Source organism: Petromyzon marinus, unplaced genomic scaffold (genome assembly GCF_048934315.1).
Source record: "Petromyzon marinus isolate PM22_M1 ecotype Great Lakes invasive population unplaced genomic scaffold, UKy_Petmar_22M1.pri1.0 PM_Scaffold_5, whole genome shotgun sequence".
Taxonomy (NCBI): Eukaryota; Metazoa; Chordata; class Hyperoartia; order Petromyzontiformes; family Petromyzontidae; genus Petromyzon; species Petromyzon marinus.
This window is the reverse complement of record NW_027423501.1, coordinates 160,326-177,912: the sequence shown is the minus strand read 5'-3', so window position 1 is coordinate 177,912 and position 17,587 is coordinate 160,326. Positions and strand designations below refer to the sequence as shown.

Sequence of the window (17,587 nt, the reverse complement as noted above, 5' to 3'; positions counted from 1 at the left end):
CAACACTACTATATGCTACACATTTGGCTCTATGGAGGCCCGTGGTTAAGTGATTAGTCGTGAACAGGGGTGCTCGTTAAGAGGGGTTCTAATCTCCTGTGAAAACACATGCGGTGATTTTTTTAAATGGTCGCTGTCATCGTGGCCATCATCATCATTATCATCCTCGCTTCGGCAACCCAAAGCCCCCGGTCGGTCAGTCCGCATTTGCTGGGAAGTCGCTCCCTCTCACACGAACCGTCGTGTCGGGACAATGGCGCCGTGGGAGATGCGCTGAGCGGCTGAGCAAACCGTTCATTGCCCGAGGCCGAGCGGCCGGGTTTGAGGAGCAAAGAGGACAAACGAGCAGGCCGGTGAGTGGAGCGACCGTGACCACCTACCGCCCCCCCCCCCTCCCCCTGTCACATGCATTCCACTCACGGCAGCGGTCGGGAGTCCTCCACTTGATGCACACGCCGGCCTCGTTGCAGACCTGGGCGTACGCAGCCACCGCAGTGCAGAAGCACTCGCAGTCGCTGCCATCGCATGCGCACGAGTCGTGAATGCACGCCTCCAGGAACGGCGCATGGTCCACCTGGGTCAGGACAAGGGGAGCGAGGTGATATTGGAAATCCGCGATCAGTCGCCGACAGAAAGACAAGGGAGAGGCGCAGCCACGTCGGGTGTCGAGGACGTCCACAAAACAACAACAACCGCCGTTCACCACTAAGTGGCGGTGACGTCACCACGTCAGGTGAAGAAACGGGACTCTCCGGAAGACAGCGCTGTCTTCCGGACAGTCCTGTTTCTTCACCTGAGGAAGGCTACTTGTGTTGTGGCCAAAACGTCGTGAGAATTTATTCTGTTATAATTTTTTAATTATTATTTTATCTCCATTCTACGTGACTTTACCGAAAGAACCCAGAAGATGAATCCCTGCAGTCACGAAAGCTTTAAATCGAAATATAATTGTGGCTGTGTCGGGTGGTGGCGGATTTAACGACACATTTATATTCACACGATCTAGCCCAAAAAAAACCATATAGTTGTATGGTGCACACTACCATGGCCACGGGGAAACCACAGACAAGCAGGAAGGCAGCCAGAACCAGTGTCAACAATTGCCTAAGCTCTGTGGTCATATATTTGGGTGTCTATTTATATCATTGACCCCTCCACTTGCTCCTCATGCCTTCTCATCATGGACCATCGACGACCCACGGGTAGTGGGTCGTGGCATGAGCTGAAGACGTCACTGGCGAGGACGTAACACTGGCGCAGCGCCCACGCTTGGCGGTGCGGATTCTGCTGGCAAGGCTCCGCCGCCTCTGTCATGGCGGCGCAGCTCTCCTTTATTCTCCAACTGTTGCCGAACGCCAGCACGGACGCGGCCGTGGAGCCGTCGGCCGCTGTCAAGTCGTCGCTGTCGCGCCCATTGTAGTTGCCGCAGAGGCCGCACAGGGTGCTCTGGGGTGGGGTGTGGGGGGGGTCGGGAGCGGGGTGGCACCGAGCCGTGAGCGAAACGAAGCCGAGAGTTTACGACTCCCGGGCAGCCCAAAGGGGGTGACCCCCTCGGATTCGCGAGAGAAACTGTATCAACTTGAACTCGTTTGATCCTAATCTAATGATTATAATTATCCGGTGGCTTCCGGTGGGGAGGGAGGGTGCAGATTTTCATAAATGTCGGAAAATCACCAAACATCATAATTTAAAATAACCTCATTTTGGGCATTCTTGTATGACATAACTTTTTTTAGGTGTTGCCGTATGTTTTCAGCGTTTACTATCGTAGTGTAGTAGTATAGTAGTTTAGCATAATAGTGTAGTAGTAGTATAGCAGCATACTAAAGTAGTATAGTAGTGTAGTAGTAATGTAGTAGTATAATAGTGTAGCAGTATATTATAGTAGTGTGATGGGACTTTGTAGGATGAACGTTGAGAGATTTATAAGGGGCACGGGATGACCAATAAGGTCTGAATTGGTCTGTAATAAGGTAGGGCACTAATAAGGTGTTGACAGGTATGAATCTAAGATCGGCAGTTCATGCGCATGTGGAGGAGTAAAGTACGCAGCTCCGATCTCTTCCGGGACATCTCGCCGGTGTAGGACTTTCTAGAACTCCCCTCTAAGAGGCCGTTCCGTCGGCATGGTTATAAGCAACCATTTGCAGTGCTCCACAATTCTCTTTGTCCCTAACACCTCTCTTTGTCCGGGCAGTTGGCTCGGCAGTTGAGCGAGTGGCTCGCAATCGAAAGATTGCAAATCTCTGGTTGGGAGGTGACAACTCGGCCTCCATAATCCGTCTGGGATCTATATGCTGATTAAGACTCTTTGGGGAAGTCTGAATAATCATTTGAGTAGGATAAAAGTGTGGGTTTTTTTATTTAAAAAATACAGTGAGGGAAAATAGTATATGATCCCCTGCTGATGTTGTACGTTTGCCCACTGACAAAGAAATGATAAGTCTATAATTTAAAAGTTAGGTTTATTTTAACAGTGAGAGACAGAATAACAACACCAAAATCCAGAAAAACGCATGTCAAAAATGTTATAAATTGATTTGCATTTTAATGAGGGAAATAAGTATTTGACCCCTCTGCAAAACATGACTTAGTACTTGGTGGCAAAACCCTTGTTGGCAATCACAGAGGTCAGACGTTTCTTGTAGTTGGCCACCAGGTTTGCACACATCTCCGGAGGGATTATGTCCCACTCCTCCTTGCAGATCTTCTCCAAGTCATTAAGGTTTCGAGGCTGACGTTTGGCAACTCGAACCTTCAGCTCCCTCCACAGATTTTCTATGGGATTAAGGTCTGGAGACTGGCTTATAATCTCTCGCTCACCTCCATCTAACAATAATAAGCGGAATAATTAGTATTATTCTACACGCACAGGTTTCGCTCTCCCCGTTGAAAAGACAGAACAACTCGGACACGCGATTAATAGTAGACGAGTGGGAAAGGAAGTAGGAAAATGATCCCGGTGCCAACAGCTGCCCAAGCCCTACGGACCTCGATGTGTTAATGTTTTTCAGCTAATTATTAAGTGCTTATACACATATACACAAAGACAACCCATGTGCCCGAGAGGGCAACAACAACAACACCACTACCCCATGCAGATCGAAACAGATGGCTATTAATCCACGTGCTCCACTGCCAACTCTTGGCGAGCCAACGCACTTAATAATTATACAAAAGCTCGCTGCGCCAAAATGACACTGGAAACTGGACCATGTCCAAACGTGCTCGGAGTCTTGTCGGAAGACGCGCCGTAATTCAAGTTTCTGCGTCCTAAACCTATGCAGGTGAAGAAATGCTGTTGTCTTTCCCCCCCCCCCCCCACACAAAGCGGTAGCCATCTTAACGCGCAGCCACCAGGCTCGGGACAGCCGCGCCGCGCTAAGCCCCCACTTGCTCACCACACGTTGCAGTCCACCTTGATTGTATCCCCCTTGCCATAGACAATGCCGTGGTGCCGGCACGGGCAATCCTCCGCGGGATACAGTTGCCGTTGTCGTCTGGGATGAATCCATCCCCGCATGGGCAGTCCGATTCGCACGGCGGCTAAGACGGAGGCCGAGAAGTGGGGCAAACAACAGAGGAAGAGTAAGAAGCCGGGGATTCGCCTTTCGCTCCGAGCCATCCATCGCGCAATGCCTGTGCTACTAGTCTGGCCAAGAGGGCATCGAAGAAGGTCGCTTTTTCCTCTCCATGTCAAAGTCCGTCTTTAACGCCGAGCAATTATCACTGTCGCACGAAGGACACTTTTCGGCTAAGGTTTTCCCCTGCTGATGTCGTGGCTGTAGTGGAGTGCCCAGTGACTGCCTCACTGCTGCAGCAGAGAGAATTCGGAGTGAATCAAGTTGTCACGGGGGGCGATCGATGCTCCAGCACTCACCGATTCACTCCAGTCAGCTCCTGATTGCTCACCGGCAGTCAGTCGCCTGCTGGTCGCTCTTCTATCGGTACTACTACCGTGGTTACTCGTTCCCGTGAGCTTCACTCGCCCGTGTTGAAGACTCTATCTCTACTGGACACTAACCGTTTCGTCCCGTCCATACTGTGTTCAACCACCACCATCACACAGGTCAAAAAGCTTGTGCCCTGAAGCATACGATTATCACTGTTGCTAAGCACAGACCAAATAGCTTAAAAGCCAGTAAAGGACATTTGCTAAAGTCTGAATTCATATCCCACGGTTTAATACTTTATGTCCCCATGCTCAATGCATGACATGGGCAAAAGACAAAGCTACCCGAGTGGCATGGAACAGGTAGTAAGCCACTTTGGTCTGCGCTATTTCTAAAGAAGAGTAGCAAAGCGACGCTAACTTTATCCTCTTAAGCCCTCTTGTCGTGGCCAGCAGCCCTCAGACATTGGCTATTTAACTGCTGAATCATATTGCTGATGCTGCTACTGCTGCTGCTGCGATCATACAAGAGAGCATAGAACAGAACCCTCTGAGTGGTGGGTGAAAGCCAACCCCGTGGGCTGTGTCTAAGGGGGGGTCGAGTGTACTCACGCAGGGCAAGTTGATGGTCTGGCAGGTCCTCTCGCAGGCCTTCGTGTGGCTCCTGCCTCTCAGGGCGCTGCCATCGACCAGGAGTTGGAGGGCATTTTCGACCTCTGCCCAATGACATTTCACCATGGAGGACGTCAAATACAAAATATCCCGTGCCGCCATTCGCGAAAAGAGTAGCAGGCCAATGCGCACGCTGGGCACGTCAAAAACACAAATTTGCCAATTTCGAACACAAAAAAATTGACCGCAAATTACTCGATTAGCATCACAACGACAACAGCCGCTATTTGCCACTAAGTGGCGGTGACATCACCATGGCGCTTGTGCCAGGCTATGTGCACGTTAAGGCCATCATGTGAGGTGTGTTGAACGCTACCCGCCGGCAGGAGGCCATGGGACAGACCCTCCTGGCACCATGAGAAACGGTGCGATTGCCAAAGGTGTTCGTGATTTAATTCTGTTCGTTGAGATGGGCCGAGGTTGCCAGGGAGGGAGGTAATTCTACTGTTGAGCGGTGCTAGGAAAGAAGCGGACAGAGAATTGGACGTGACCTGCAGTGTGGTGAGTGGGTGGGTGGCTGAGTTGGGTGGTGAGTGTGGGGAGAGCGGCAGTGTGGCGGTTAGCGTGCTGCGCTATGGACCCGGCGACCCGAGTTTGATTCCCGCTCACGACCAATAACGCTGGTGAATATCTGAATCGGTCCTGGGCCTCTCCTAGGTCGACTCAGCTGTGCTGGCCTTGCTGACAGTACTTACCCAACAACAGCACATTAAGGCTATGTGGGGGGTCTTTTTTGTCTTTGAATTAGTAAGCGAGCGAACGAGTTGGTTGAGTGAGTGAGTGAGAAAGTTAACAAGTGAGCGAGTGAGTTGTGAGCCGTCGTGGTGGTGGTTGATGCGGTCTGTGAGGGCAGGCAAACTTACGGAGGGGGCTTTCACGTCGCATTCTTCCGCCTGCGGTCACGCGGGGATACAGAGAGCGCCAGACATCGGTGAGAACCTCGCGTGGTGGCAGTGTGGTCAATGGTATCGTTTGTGGTGTTGGTGGTGGGGGGGGGGATTGGCGCTGCAGGACTCACCGAGCATGGTGATGGGGTTTTCGCACCTGAGAACTCCGTACTCGCAAGCACTGCCAAGGAGACACATCAACATGGCGTGGTTAAAGCTCTCATGTGTACTAATTCACCCCCCCCCCCTCCCCTCCCTGGGAAAGTGACATGGCCCGGCTAGAAAAAAAAGCCAGAAATCGATTATTTCAATTGTTGGTAAGGACAATCCTTAGAGCAAGCCAAGGCACGTGCAAATGGCGCGGCGATGTCGCGTCATTTGCACGTGTTATTTACTGAATGTCACGCCGCCACAAAGGCATCATTTGCCCAGGCCCCTGGCCCTGCTTGGCAGATGTTTCAGCTATAGCTCGGCACTTGCTAACGGCCAGTGGGGGGAAAAAAATCCCACCTATACCGCGAAGGGTCACTCTGCTCTGGCTCGGCTCAGATGCGGCAGTGGAAAAGGCCCATGAAGGCGACCATTCATACCAGGCTAGATCGCCGACCCAGTAGAATTTCCCAGGCGGGACAATGTCGTGACCTGTGTAGCATGGGCACTCGATGCCCGGAACACACTCTCCCTCGTGGTCCATGAAAGTCCCCTCTGCACACACGCAGCCTGTGGGTTACAGAGAGAGGGAGAAGGTCAGAGGAGGAGGGCCAGAGAGCGGTGCCAATGTAGAGGCTCAGTTTCAGTTTCTTTATTTTGGTATAGCCCTGTGAGCCATTCGGCTCTTGAATCGGGTGCAACCACAACAAACAAAAAAACAAAAACACGAACAAGAAAAACATCTTAAAGTGACTATGTGTGACTGTGCAAACAGAAAATCCATGAAAAAAACAGCAAAAATATTCCTGAGAAAAGCACCGTACACCAACGCTGTGTGCAAAAAATCCCAGTGGGATGCAAGTCAAACAACAACAACAACAACCACAAGACAACTTAGATTAAGGCCATCAGTCTAACTCCGTACTACAACAAAAACAAACATGTCCAAACCCAAAAACTTTTCGAAATCACGAAAAATAAAGCCATAATTGCAACGTAACAGTGATCATAGGGACTATGACCGGATTTTTACAATAAACTACATAAATAACATGTAACACCAAATCCTAGAGCCATAGCTGGCTGCATGAGTTACTCCACAACAACAGAAGCATCAGACGGAGTATCAAATTTTTCAATGCACCTTTAAGATCAGCACGCTAAATCAAAATACAGAAAATACTTTGCTGCGTCATTGGGAGCGAAAACATTTTATTTCATTTTACGCCAATGAATAGCAGTGGCAGCTAGGGGTGTACAACTCCTCTAGAGCAGTTTTGAGAGAAGATCTCATTGGTAGCGATTCAAGTTGCAGTTTATTGGCAATAGCATTCCAGACCCAAGGGGCATCAATAGCAAAGGCCCTTCCTCCAGTTTTTGTACGGCAATAGGGAATTTGAAGCTGGTATATGAGCGAAGACCTGAGGCCAAATTTGTTCTTTGAAACAGAGAGGAGATCCAGAAGCTAGTCTGCGGATTTTTTTGTAAGTACATCGTGAATAATTAAGATCTGGTGCACAAGCCGTCGAACATTAAGAGATGTTACGTTTGACCCAATGTAGATATCACAGTGGTGAGACCTATATGAGCAGTTCAATGTAAATCTTAAGGCCGAGTGACAAATTGAGTCAAGCGTCTTCAGTACAGTACTTGGGGCTGATTTATACACGATGTCACAGTAGTCAAGTAGAGGCAGTATGGTAGCGTTTATCAATTCCAAACGGAACATTGGGGGGAAGCAGTGCTTGTGTCGATACAGAAAATCTAATTTTAAACAATGGAGCGAGTTTGTCAAATCCGACCCACGGCAACCACCCCCCCCCCCCCTCTGGCCCACCCAACTACCCAGCAGTGTCAATGAGTTAAGTCTGTCGGGCAGGTTACAAAGCAGTGGGTAAACGAGCATAATATGAATGTGATGATAATATAGGACCCTGCCTAATATAGGACCTTGGTTCTGGCTCCTTGTTGCTGGAGGTTGGAGGTGGGGGTGTCTTGTCCTTCGATCCAGTTGGTTCTTGAGGAGGGCCACTCTCTTCAGGAGCTGGCTTTGTTGGCTTTTCCTCAACCAGGGGTTTCGGTGTCACTATGAAAGAAAAGCAAGGGATGGATGTTGACAGAATTAAGATTGCTCATGCATTCTCAATAACTCCTTGTAAAATGTTGTAAACAACCTTCAGACGATACTTTTAATCTGCATCTCAAATGAGTTACTTGGAAGTGTTCCAAAATAATGTACAGCTTTGCCAATCCACTGTTCAATTAAAGCCTCCCCAAGTTGTCTGGGTTTGTGGGATTGTTTGACCGCGCTTCATCATTTTCTTTAGTGTGAGTGTGGGAATCATGGATGGGGAAGCATGGAAGTACAGCACAATAAAGGGTTCTGGCATTCTGCCCTCTGTATTCCACATTGTAAATATTCAGCCTTATGACATCGATTATGCAGGTAGTCACCCATCTAAAATCATCCATGCGTCACCATGTTTAGTTTCTAGCATCTAACGAATTCAGTCACATTCTGTGTGATTTGAACCTAAGCACTATACATCCTGTATATATACTCTGACAAAATGAACACACCTGGCCCTTCTGCGGGCGATGGTCCTGGCTCCTTGTTGCTAGAGGTTGGAGGTTGGGGTGACTTCTCCTTCGATGGAGTTGGTTCTGGAGGAGGAGGTCCACTTTCTTCTGATGCTGCCGTTGTTGGCTTTTCCTCAACCGGGGGTTTCGGTGTTACTTTTAAAGAAGAGAAAGGGATAGATCTTGAAAGAATGTACATTTAAAAGACGTGGGAGCATGGACGTACAGCACAAAAAATTAGTTTAGCATTCAGACCTCTGCAGCCTAAAACTTTCAGTTTATAAATCATGTTAACTGCCGTGGTCACTCATTCATACCATCCAGTTACAATCATACTTCGCCTCTGAGATCTAAAAATGTAGTCGCATTTTGCGTGAATTGATTATGAGTATTATACATCCTGTGTATATATATTCTTAGAGCATGGACACACCTGACCCTTCTGGGTTTGAGGGTCCTGGCTCCTTGATGCCAGAGGTTGGAGGTGCGGGTATCTTGTCCATCGATGCAGTTGGTTCTGGGGGAATAGTGCAAACCTCACTGATTGGCTGTGCCAGGTGGTGGTGCATTTAAAGACACATTTACCTGATCTAAAAAAAACCTCAATTTTGAATGATGGCATTTAATATATTATCCATGTGATTTTGCAACTAATTCCAGAATGGTATCTGGGCTTGCTTTAGATGGAGTTGGTGCAGGGGGTTCACCTGCTCTGGAGCAGCAGAATCTGACCTTGTAGTTGTAACATGGCAAATAGTCCTGATCGTTATTAGAGCATTTCAAGCCTGTGGTCTGGTCACAAGTGATCGTCTGGCCTAATTCCTCCCATGGGGTATTCGGGAATCTTTCTGCTTTGCAGTCAAATTTTTCCACTGATGAGTCAGGCAGACAGACCTCTCTCCCCGAGTCTATAATCTTTTGGTAGGATTCCTCATCTCCGCCATTTTCTTCATCAGGATATTGATCATCGTACCAGTCAGACCAGCCTAAAGCACAATCTTCTGTAAACATAGAACATTAATCAGTGATGAAATTCAAACAGATTATGGAAAATATTTAAACCATATGTATGCATTAAAACAGGCCTCAAGACTATCTTACCACACTCCAATCCTTACCTTGTTTGGTGGGTGTTTCATTTGGTTTTGTAGCCTCAATTGGTTGCTGTGTTGCAGGCACAATCAATTCTGCAAAAAATATAAGTGAATTATGGTGTGTAACGCGTAAAATAATACACATAATCATCATCACTGAATATTACATCTCCCAAAATAATGTTTGTTAGGACAGGTAAGCAGTTATGAGTTTCTATTGATTGCATTGAAGTGGACCCATCCAAATGTTGGGTTTACAAATTGAAATGGATGCTGCATCATTTGACCAAATGGCTGCCTTTTTACAACATTCGATTTTGTTAAAAACGTTCTAAACATTGACTCATAGAGACGCATGGAATGGGGGAATAATAACTTCAGAAAATTAGTATCTGGAGCACTGTTAACATCAGCAATTGGGAAATTAGCCAGGTGTAGTGTGTGTATTAAATACGTGTATACCTGTAGCATGATGTTTATCTATGTAGCTTGCATACACGGGCAATGTATTTTACTTGAATTTGTTTACTTTTCAAACGTCTATTATTTTAACGTGGATTATAACCTATCATGTGAAGTCACAAAACGTGTTTAATCTAATTTAAAGTGTTTTTGATCTCACGTGTTTCGAATATATTCATAAGTCAAATATTAGAAAAACTGCCCAAGCATTATGCTTATTTCCCAAAGTATCGGTTTTCAATGTTGAGTAAAAGCTGTCTTTGATCTCAATAAAGGTACAATACTTCTGATTGGTGGAATGTTTACAAGGTGAAGGACGGTCATGTTACTGACGTGATTTATTTTAACTAGAAGATAATTGATGTTGTTCATGTTCCCATTGTCATAGTTACCTTCACCGATAGTGATGATCTCTTTAGGCACTGGTGGGGACTTTGGTTTCCTTTTCGTTGTTTCCGGAGCAGCTGCTGTTGGTGGTTTCTCAGGGGCCCCTTTGGTTGGGGCCTGAGTAATGGGTGGTGGAGGGGGGCCACCTGATTTGGAGCAGCAGAATCTGACCTTGTAGTTGTAACATATAAACATGCCTTGATCGTCATGAGAGCATTTCAGGCCTGTGCTCTTGTCACATGTGATCGTCTGGCCCAATTCCTGCCATGGGGTATTAGGGAATCTCTCTGCTTTGCAGTCATTTTTTTCCACTGATGAGCCAGGCAGACAAACCACTTTCCCTGAGGTTATGACCTTCTCATATGATTCATCATCTCCACCATTTTCTTCATCAGGATATTGATCATCGTACCACTCAGACCAGCCTGTAGCACAGTCTTCTTCTGCAAAGATACATTCTCAATCAGTCTTCAAACGGTTACAATGTATATATGAACTCCATTTCTCTAAGATAATGTTCTGACAGCTATAAAATGCATCATACCTATGAATGCGCCGTTGGTAGGAGTGTACAGCGAAATATGTATTTACGTACAGCATGGATACAGTGAGCCTCTTAATCATGAAAGGACTGTACATAGAGCTGCCGAATTTTCGTTGAGTATCAACCCGAAAGACTGATGAGCTGCAATACCCCTTCTGTTAGCACCACCTTCTTTTACGAAGATACGGTCACTCAATAACTCTGACACAGAGTGACCTACTGCTTCATAAGTTCCTCCTATTCTGCTACCAACCCAGCCTAGAGTCTGTGAGTAATACCCTCTTCCAGTAAATGAGCCAAGGTTGGGACCAGAACACTGTAAAGTGGTACAAAAGCCCAAATTAAAATGCTTCGGGACACTAGCATAGTCTTTTTGCAACCGGGAATGTCCCGGCACAACCAGAACAACTGGTTGCTTTGACTGAACATATGATGTATTCATAATAAAGGTTTTTGGGTTAGATCGCGTTATTTATAAATGTGTGGTAACCCTCCACCACCCGACACGGCCAATCAGCAAAAAGTGTCACGTTGAGAAAAGACAAATAGTTCACTACTTTAGCCCACCGGTGTGTTGAAGAGTGAATCCACAACATTTACAGTTTGAGTACGACGTTTCGCTGGTAATTACATCCAGCATCATCAGGGAATTCGCCAGAATGGCAAAGCCCTCACTTGATCCCGGTCTTAAATAGAGCAGCAGGGTGACGTCATCTTTTAACTCATTCAGGTGCAGTGATTTGAGGCAGAGGGGGGGGTATTGTAATTATATAATCGATTGGTAATCAGTCAATGGTTATGATTAGTAATGAGTTGTAGATTAGTATTAGTTACGTGTGTTTGTGTGATTATATGCTATGTTAGTAATACGTTAATTAGTATGTGTTTCCCCTATAAGGAATTGTAATATGTATTATTTAATAATACGCTTCCAAGCCGCACTAATCCTGTAGCTGATCCTAAGTAGTGTACCTTTATTATGAATCATAGTGGACGCGAAAGCCTACGTGTTAAACTGATATGATTGTATGTAATATATTATCCACATGTGATCTTGCAACTAATTCCACCATGGTACTTGGGCCTGGAGTTGGGGGTGATGGTTCTGGCTCCTTGCTGCTGGAGGTTGGAGGTGCGGGTGTCTTGTCCTTCGATCCAGTTGGCTCTGGAGGAGGAGCGCCACTCTTTTCAGAAGCTGGCTTTGTTGGCTTTTCCTCTACCGGGGGTTTCGGTGTCACTTTGAAAGAAAAGCAAGGGATCGATGTTGACAGAATGTAGATTGTTTAGACGTGGGAGCATGGATATACAGAACAATAAAGGTGCGTGGCATTCTGCCCTCTGCAGCCACATTGTTAAACATTAGCCTATGATATCTGTTACACAAGTAGTCACCCATCCCAACCTCATCCAGGTGCAAGTCTAATTCGATTATGAGATCTAACATATTAAGTCGCATTGTGTAATCTGATCCTAAGTAGTATACAGCCGTTATATTTATAGATAATCTTGCAAAATGAACACACCTGGCCCTTCTGGGGGTGATGGTTCTGGCTCCTTGTTGCTGGAGGTTGGAGGTGGGGGTGGCTTCTCCTTCGATGCAGTTGGTTCTTGAGGAGGAGGGCCACTCTTATCAGGAGCTGGCTTTGTTGGCTTTTCTTCAACCGGGGATTTCGGTGTCACTTTGAAAGAAAAGCAAGGGATGGATGTTGATAGAATGAAGATTGTGCATGCATTCCCAATTACCCCTTGCAAATAGTTGTAAACAACCTTCAGACGATACTTTTAATCTGCATTTCAAATGAGTTACTGGAAAGTGTTCCAAAATAATGTACAGGTTTGCCAATCCACTGTTCAATTAAAGCCTCCCCACGCTGTCTGGTTTTGTGAGGTTATTTGACCGTGCTTCATCATTCTCTTTAGTGCGAGTGTGGGAATTATAGACAGGGAAGCATGGAAGTACAGCACAATAAAGGGTTCTGGCATTCTGCCCTCTGTAGTCCACATTGTAAATATTCAGCCTTATGACATCAATTATGCAGATAAATAATCTTGCAGGTAGTCGCCCATCTAAAATCATTCATGCGTCACCATGTTTTGTTTCTAGCATCTACCGAATTCAGTCACAATCTGTGTGATTTGATCCTAAGCAATATACATCCTGTATATATATTCTTACAAAATGAACACACCTGGACCTTCTGCGGGCGATGGTTCTGGCTCCTTGTTGCTAGAGGTTGGAGGTGGGGGTGACTTCTCCTTCGATGGAGTTGGTTTTGCAGGAGGAGGGCCACTTTCTTCTGATGCTGCCTTTGTTGGCTTTTCCTCAACCGGGGGTTTCGGTGTTACTTTGAAAGAAGAGAAAGGGATAGATCTTGATAAAATGTACATTTAAAAGACGTGGGAGCATGGCCATACAGCACAATAAATGAGTTTAGCATTCAGACCTCTGCAGCCTAAAACTTTCAGTTTATGAATCATGTTAGCGTAAGTGGTCACCAATTCATACCATTCAGTTACAATCATACTTCCTCTCTGAGATCTAAAAATGTAGTCGCATTTTGCGTGATTTGATTCTGAGCAATATACATCCTGTGTATATATATTCTTAGAACATGAACACACCTGGCCCTTCTGGGTTTGAGTGTCCTGGCTCCTTGATGCCAGAGGTTGGAGGTGCGGGTGTCTTGTCCTTCGATGCAGTTGGTTCTGTAGGAAAAGTGCAAACCTCACTGATTGGCTGTGCCAGGTGGCGGTGCATTTAAATACACATTTACCTGATCGAACAAAAAATGATGGCATTTAATATATTGTCGATGTGATTTTGCAACTAATTCCAGAATGGTACCTGGGCTTGCTTTAGATGGAGTTGGTGCAGGGGGTCCACCTGCTCTGGAGCAGCAGAATCTGATCTTGTAGTTTTAACATGGCAAATAGTCCTGATCGTTATTAGAGCATTTCAAGGCTGTGCTCTGGTCACAAGTGATCGTCTGGCCCAATTCTTCCCATGGGGTATTCGGGAATCTTTCTGCTTTGCAGTCAATTTTTCCACTGATGAGTCAGGCAGACAGACCTCTCTCCCCGAGTCTATAATCTTTTGGTAGGATTCCTCATCTCCGCCATTTTCTTCATCAGGATATTGATCATCGTACCAGTCAGACCAGCCTAAAGCACAATCTTCTGCAAATATAGAACATTAATCAGTGATGAAATTCAAACAGATTATGGAAAATATTTAAGCCATATGTATGCATTAAATCAGGCCTCAAGACTATCTTTCCACACTCCAATCCTTACCTTGTTTGGTGGGTGTTCATTTGGTTTTGTAGCCTCAATTGGTTGCTGTGTTGCAGGAGCAATCAATTCTGCAAAAAATATACATGAATTATGGTGTGTAATGCAAAAAATAATACACATCATCATCACTGAATATTACATCTCCCAAAATAATGTTTGTTAGGACAGGTAAGTAGTTATGAGTTTCTATTGATTTCATTGAAGTGGACCCAATAAAATGTTGGGTTTACAAACTGAAATGGATGCTGCATCATTTGACCAAATGGCTGCCTTTTTACGTTTGATTTTGTTAAAAACGTTCTAAACATTGACTCATAGGGATGCATGGAATAGGGGAACAATAACTTCAGCAAATTAATATCTGGAGCACTGTGTTAACATCAGCAATTGGGAAATTAGCCAGGTGTAGTGTGTGTATTAAATACGTGTATACCTGTAGCATGATGTTTATCTATATATGTTGCATGGGCAATGTATTTTACTTGAATTCGTTTACTTTTCAAACATCTATTATTTTAACGTGGATTATAACCTATCATGTGCCGTCACAAAACGTGTTTAATCTAATTTAAAATGTTTTTGATCTCACGTGTTTCGAATATATTCATAAGTTAAATATTAGAAAAAACTGCCCAAGCATTATGCTTATTTCCCAAAATATCGGTTTCAATGTTAAGTAAAAGCTGTCTTTGATCTCAATAAAGGTGCAATACTTCTGATTGGTGAAATGTTTACAAGGTGAAGGCCGGTAATGTTACTAACGTGATTAATTTAACTAAAAGATAATTGATGTTGTTGATGTTCCCATTGTCATAGTTACCTTCACCGATAGTGATGGTCTCTTTAGGCACTGGTGGGGACTTTGGTTTCCTTTTCGTTGTTTCCGGAGCAGCTGCTGTTGGTGGTTTCTCAAGGGCCCCTTTGGTTGGGGCCTGAGTAATGGGTGGTGGAGGGGGGCCACCTGATTTGGAGCAGCAGAATCTGACCTTGTAGTTGTAACATATAAACATGCTTTGATCATCATTAGAAAATTTCAGGCCTGTGCTCTGGTCACAAGTGATCGTCTGGCCTAATTCCTCCCATGGGGTATTCGGGAATCTTTCTGCTTTGCAGTCAAATTTTTCCACTGATGAGTCAGGCAGACAGACCTCTCTCCCCGAGTCTATAATCTTTTGGTAGGATTCCTCATCTCCGCCATTTTCTTCATCAGGATATTGATCATCGTACCAGTCAGACCAGCCTAAAGCACAATCTTCTGTAAACATAGAACATTAATCAGTGATGAAATTCAAACAGATTATGGAAAATATTTAAACCATATGTATGCATTAAAACAGGCCTCAAGACTATCTTACCACACTCCAATCCTTACCTTGTTTGGTGGGTGTTTCATTTGGTTTTGTAGCCTCAATTGGTTGCTGTGTTGCAGGAACAATCAATTCTGCAAAAAATATAAGTGAATTATGGTGTGTATCGCGTAAAATAATACACATCATCATCATCACTGAATATTACATCTCCCAAAATAATGTTTGTTAGGACAGGTAAGCAGTTATGAGTTTCGATTGATTGCATTGAAGTGGACCCATCCAAATGTTGGGTTTACAAATTGAAATGGATGCTGCATCATTTGACCAAATGGCTGCCTTTTTACAACATTCGATTTTGTTAAAAACGTTCTAAACATTGACTCATAGAGACGCATGGAATGGGGGAATAATAACTTCAGAAAATTAGTATCTGGAGCACTGTTAACATCAGCAATTGGGAAATTAGCCAGGTGTAGTGTGTGTATTAAATACGTGTATACCTGTAGCATGATGTTTATCTATATAGGTTGCATGGGCAATGTATTTTACTTGAATTCGTTTACTTTTCAAACATCTATTATTTTAACGTGGATTATAACCTATCATGTGCCGTCACAAAACGTGTTTAATCTAATTTAAAATGTTTTTGATCTCACGTGTTTCGAATATATTCATAAGTCAAATATTAGAAAAAACTGCCCAAGCATTATGCTTATTTCCCAAAATATCGGTTTCAATGTTAAGTAAAAGCTGTCTTTGATCTCAATAAAGGTGCAATACTTCTGATTGGTGAAATGTTTACAAGGTGAAGGCCGGTAATGTTACTAACGTGATTAATTTAACTAAAAGATAATTGATGTTGTTGATGTTCCCATTGTCATAGTTACCTTCACCAATAGTGATGGTCTCTTTAGGCACTGGTGGGGACTTTGGTTTCCTTTTCGTTGTTTCCGGAGCAGCTGCTGTTGGTGGTTTCTCAAGGGCCCCTTTGGTTGGGGCCTGAGTAATGGGTGGTGGAGGGGGGCCACCTGATTTGGAGCAGCAGAATCTGACCTTGTAGTTGTAACATATAAACATGCTTTGATCATCATTAGAAAATTTCAGGCCTGTGCTCTTGTCACATGTGATCGTCTGGCCCAATTCCTGCCATGGGGTATTAGGGAATCTCTCTGCTTTGCAATCTATTTTTTCCACTGATGAGTCAGGCAGACAGACCACTTTCCCTGAGGCTATGACCTTCTGATAAGATTCCTCATCTCCGCCATTTTCTTCATCCGGATATTGCTCATCGTACCAGTCAGACCAGCCTGGAGTACAGCCTTCTGCAAAAATACATTCTTTATCAGTCTTCAAACGGTTACTATGTTTATATCAACTACATTTCTATAAGGTAATGTTCTGACAGATATCAAATGCATCATACCTACGAATGTGCCGTTGGTAGGAGTGTACAGCGAAATATGTATTTACATGCAGTAAGTATAGTGAGTCTCTTCATCATGAATGGACAGTACATAGAGCTGCCGAATTTTCATTGAGTGTCAACCCGAAAGGCTGGTGAGCTTCCATACCCCTTCTGTTAGCACCACCTACTTTTTGCGAAGATACGGTCGCTCGATTACTCTGACACAGGCTGACCTACTAATCCGTGAGTTCCTCCTATTCTGCTACCAACCCAGCCTAGAGTCTGTGAGTCATAACCTGTTCCAGTAAATGAGCCAAGTTTGGGACCAGAACACTGTAAAGTAGGACAAAAGCCCAAATTTAGAATGCTTCAGGACACTAGCATAGCCTTTTTGAAACCGGGAATGTCCCGGCACAACCAGAACATTTGGTTGCTTTGACTGAAAATAAGATTGTATGTAATATGTTATCCACATTTGATCTTGCAACTAATTCCACCATGGTACCTGGGCCTGGAGTTGGGGGTGATGGTTCTGGCTCACTGATGCCGGAGGTTGGAGGTGGGGGTGTCTTGTCCTTCGATCCAGTTGGTTCTGCAGCAGGAGCGCCACTCTCTTCTCGAGCTGGCTTTGTTGGCTTTTCCTCTACCGGGGGTTTGGGTGTCACTTTGAAAGAAAAGCAAGGGATGGATGTTGACAGAATTCAGATTACTCATGCATTTTCAGTTGAACCTTGTAAAATGTTGTAAGCAACCTTCAGACGATACTTAAAATCTGCATTACGAATAAGTTACTGGAAAGTGATACTAAATAATGTAGAGATCTTTGCCAATACACTGTTCAATTAAAGCCTACCCACGGTGTCTGGCTGGGGGGGTTATTTGACGATGCTTCATCATCCTCTTCAGTGCG

The 17,587-nt window shown here is 44.9% G+C and overlaps 1 protein-coding gene and 2 long non-coding RNA genes across 5 annotated transcripts; all 3 read right to left on the bottom strand.

Annotated features, from left to right (window-relative positions):
* Nucleotides 1-3,313: 3,313 nt before the first annotated feature.
* LOC142923420 (mucin-5B-like) lies at nucleotides 3,314-8,595 on the bottom strand. Of its 2 annotated transcripts, XM_076064514.1 has the most exons (6): nucleotides 7,552-8,595; nucleotides 6,042-6,171; nucleotides 5,583-5,632; nucleotides 5,428-5,457; nucleotides 4,505-4,608; nucleotides 3,314-3,546 (listed from the first exon to the last, which is right to left on the bottom strand). In XM_076064514.1, the coding sequence occupies exons 2-6, from the start codon at nucleotides 6,143-6,145 to the stop codon at nucleotides 3,382-3,384; spliced, it is 453 nt and encodes a 150-aa protein (XP_075920629.1). In that variant the 5' UTR covers nucleotides 6,146-6,171; nucleotides 7,552-8,595; the 3' UTR covers nucleotides 3,314-3,381. The 2 variants fall into 2 exon arrangements, with proteins under 2 accessions (XP_075920629.1, XP_075920628.1); XM_076064513.1 differs by lacking the exon at nucleotides 7,552-8,595 and having other exon boundaries at nucleotides 6,042-6,699.
* A 19-nt stretch (nucleotides 8,596-8,614) lies between these two features.
* Nucleotides 8,615-10,880, bottom strand: LOC142923421 (uncharacterized). 2 transcript variants are annotated; one of them, XR_012940755.1, is made up of 4 exons: nucleotides 10,130-10,880; nucleotides 9,300-9,368; nucleotides 8,889-9,182; nucleotides 8,615-8,698 (listed from the first exon to the last, which is right to left on the bottom strand). It is a non-coding gene; the product is annotated as an uncharacterized LOC142923421 (long non-coding RNA). The 2 variants fall into 2 exon arrangements; XR_012940754.1 differs by having other exon boundaries at nucleotides 8,621-9,182.
* Nucleotides 10,881-12,863: 1,983 nt separating this feature from the next.
* On the bottom strand, nucleotides 12,864-17,217 carry LOC142923422 (uncharacterized). Its single transcript, XR_012940756.1, has 5 exons — nucleotides 15,335-17,217; nucleotides 14,783-15,217; nucleotides 13,963-14,030; nucleotides 13,514-13,845; nucleotides 12,864-13,374 (listed from the first exon to the last, which is right to left on the bottom strand). It is a non-coding gene; the product is annotated as an uncharacterized LOC142923422 (long non-coding RNA).
* Between the last annotated feature and the right edge of the window lie 370 nt (nucleotides 17,218-17,587).

What these genes read in the sequence shown, in the direction of transcription:
- LOC142923420 (XM_076064514.1), bottom strand. Translation starts at nt 6,145, where the DNA reads ATGGACCACGAGGGAGAGTGTGTTCCGGGCATCGAGTGCCCATGCTAC. An exon ending in TGGGTCGGCGATCTAGCCTG is followed by an intron (nt 5,633 to 6,041) that starts GTATGAATGGTC and finishes TCTCCTTGGCAG; the next exon opens with TGCTTGCGAGTACGGAGTTC. An exon ending in AGACCATCAACTTGCCCTGC is followed by an intron (nt 3,547 to 4,504) that starts GTGAGTACACTC and finishes CCTCCGTCTTAG; the next exon opens with CCGCCGTGCGAATCGGACTG.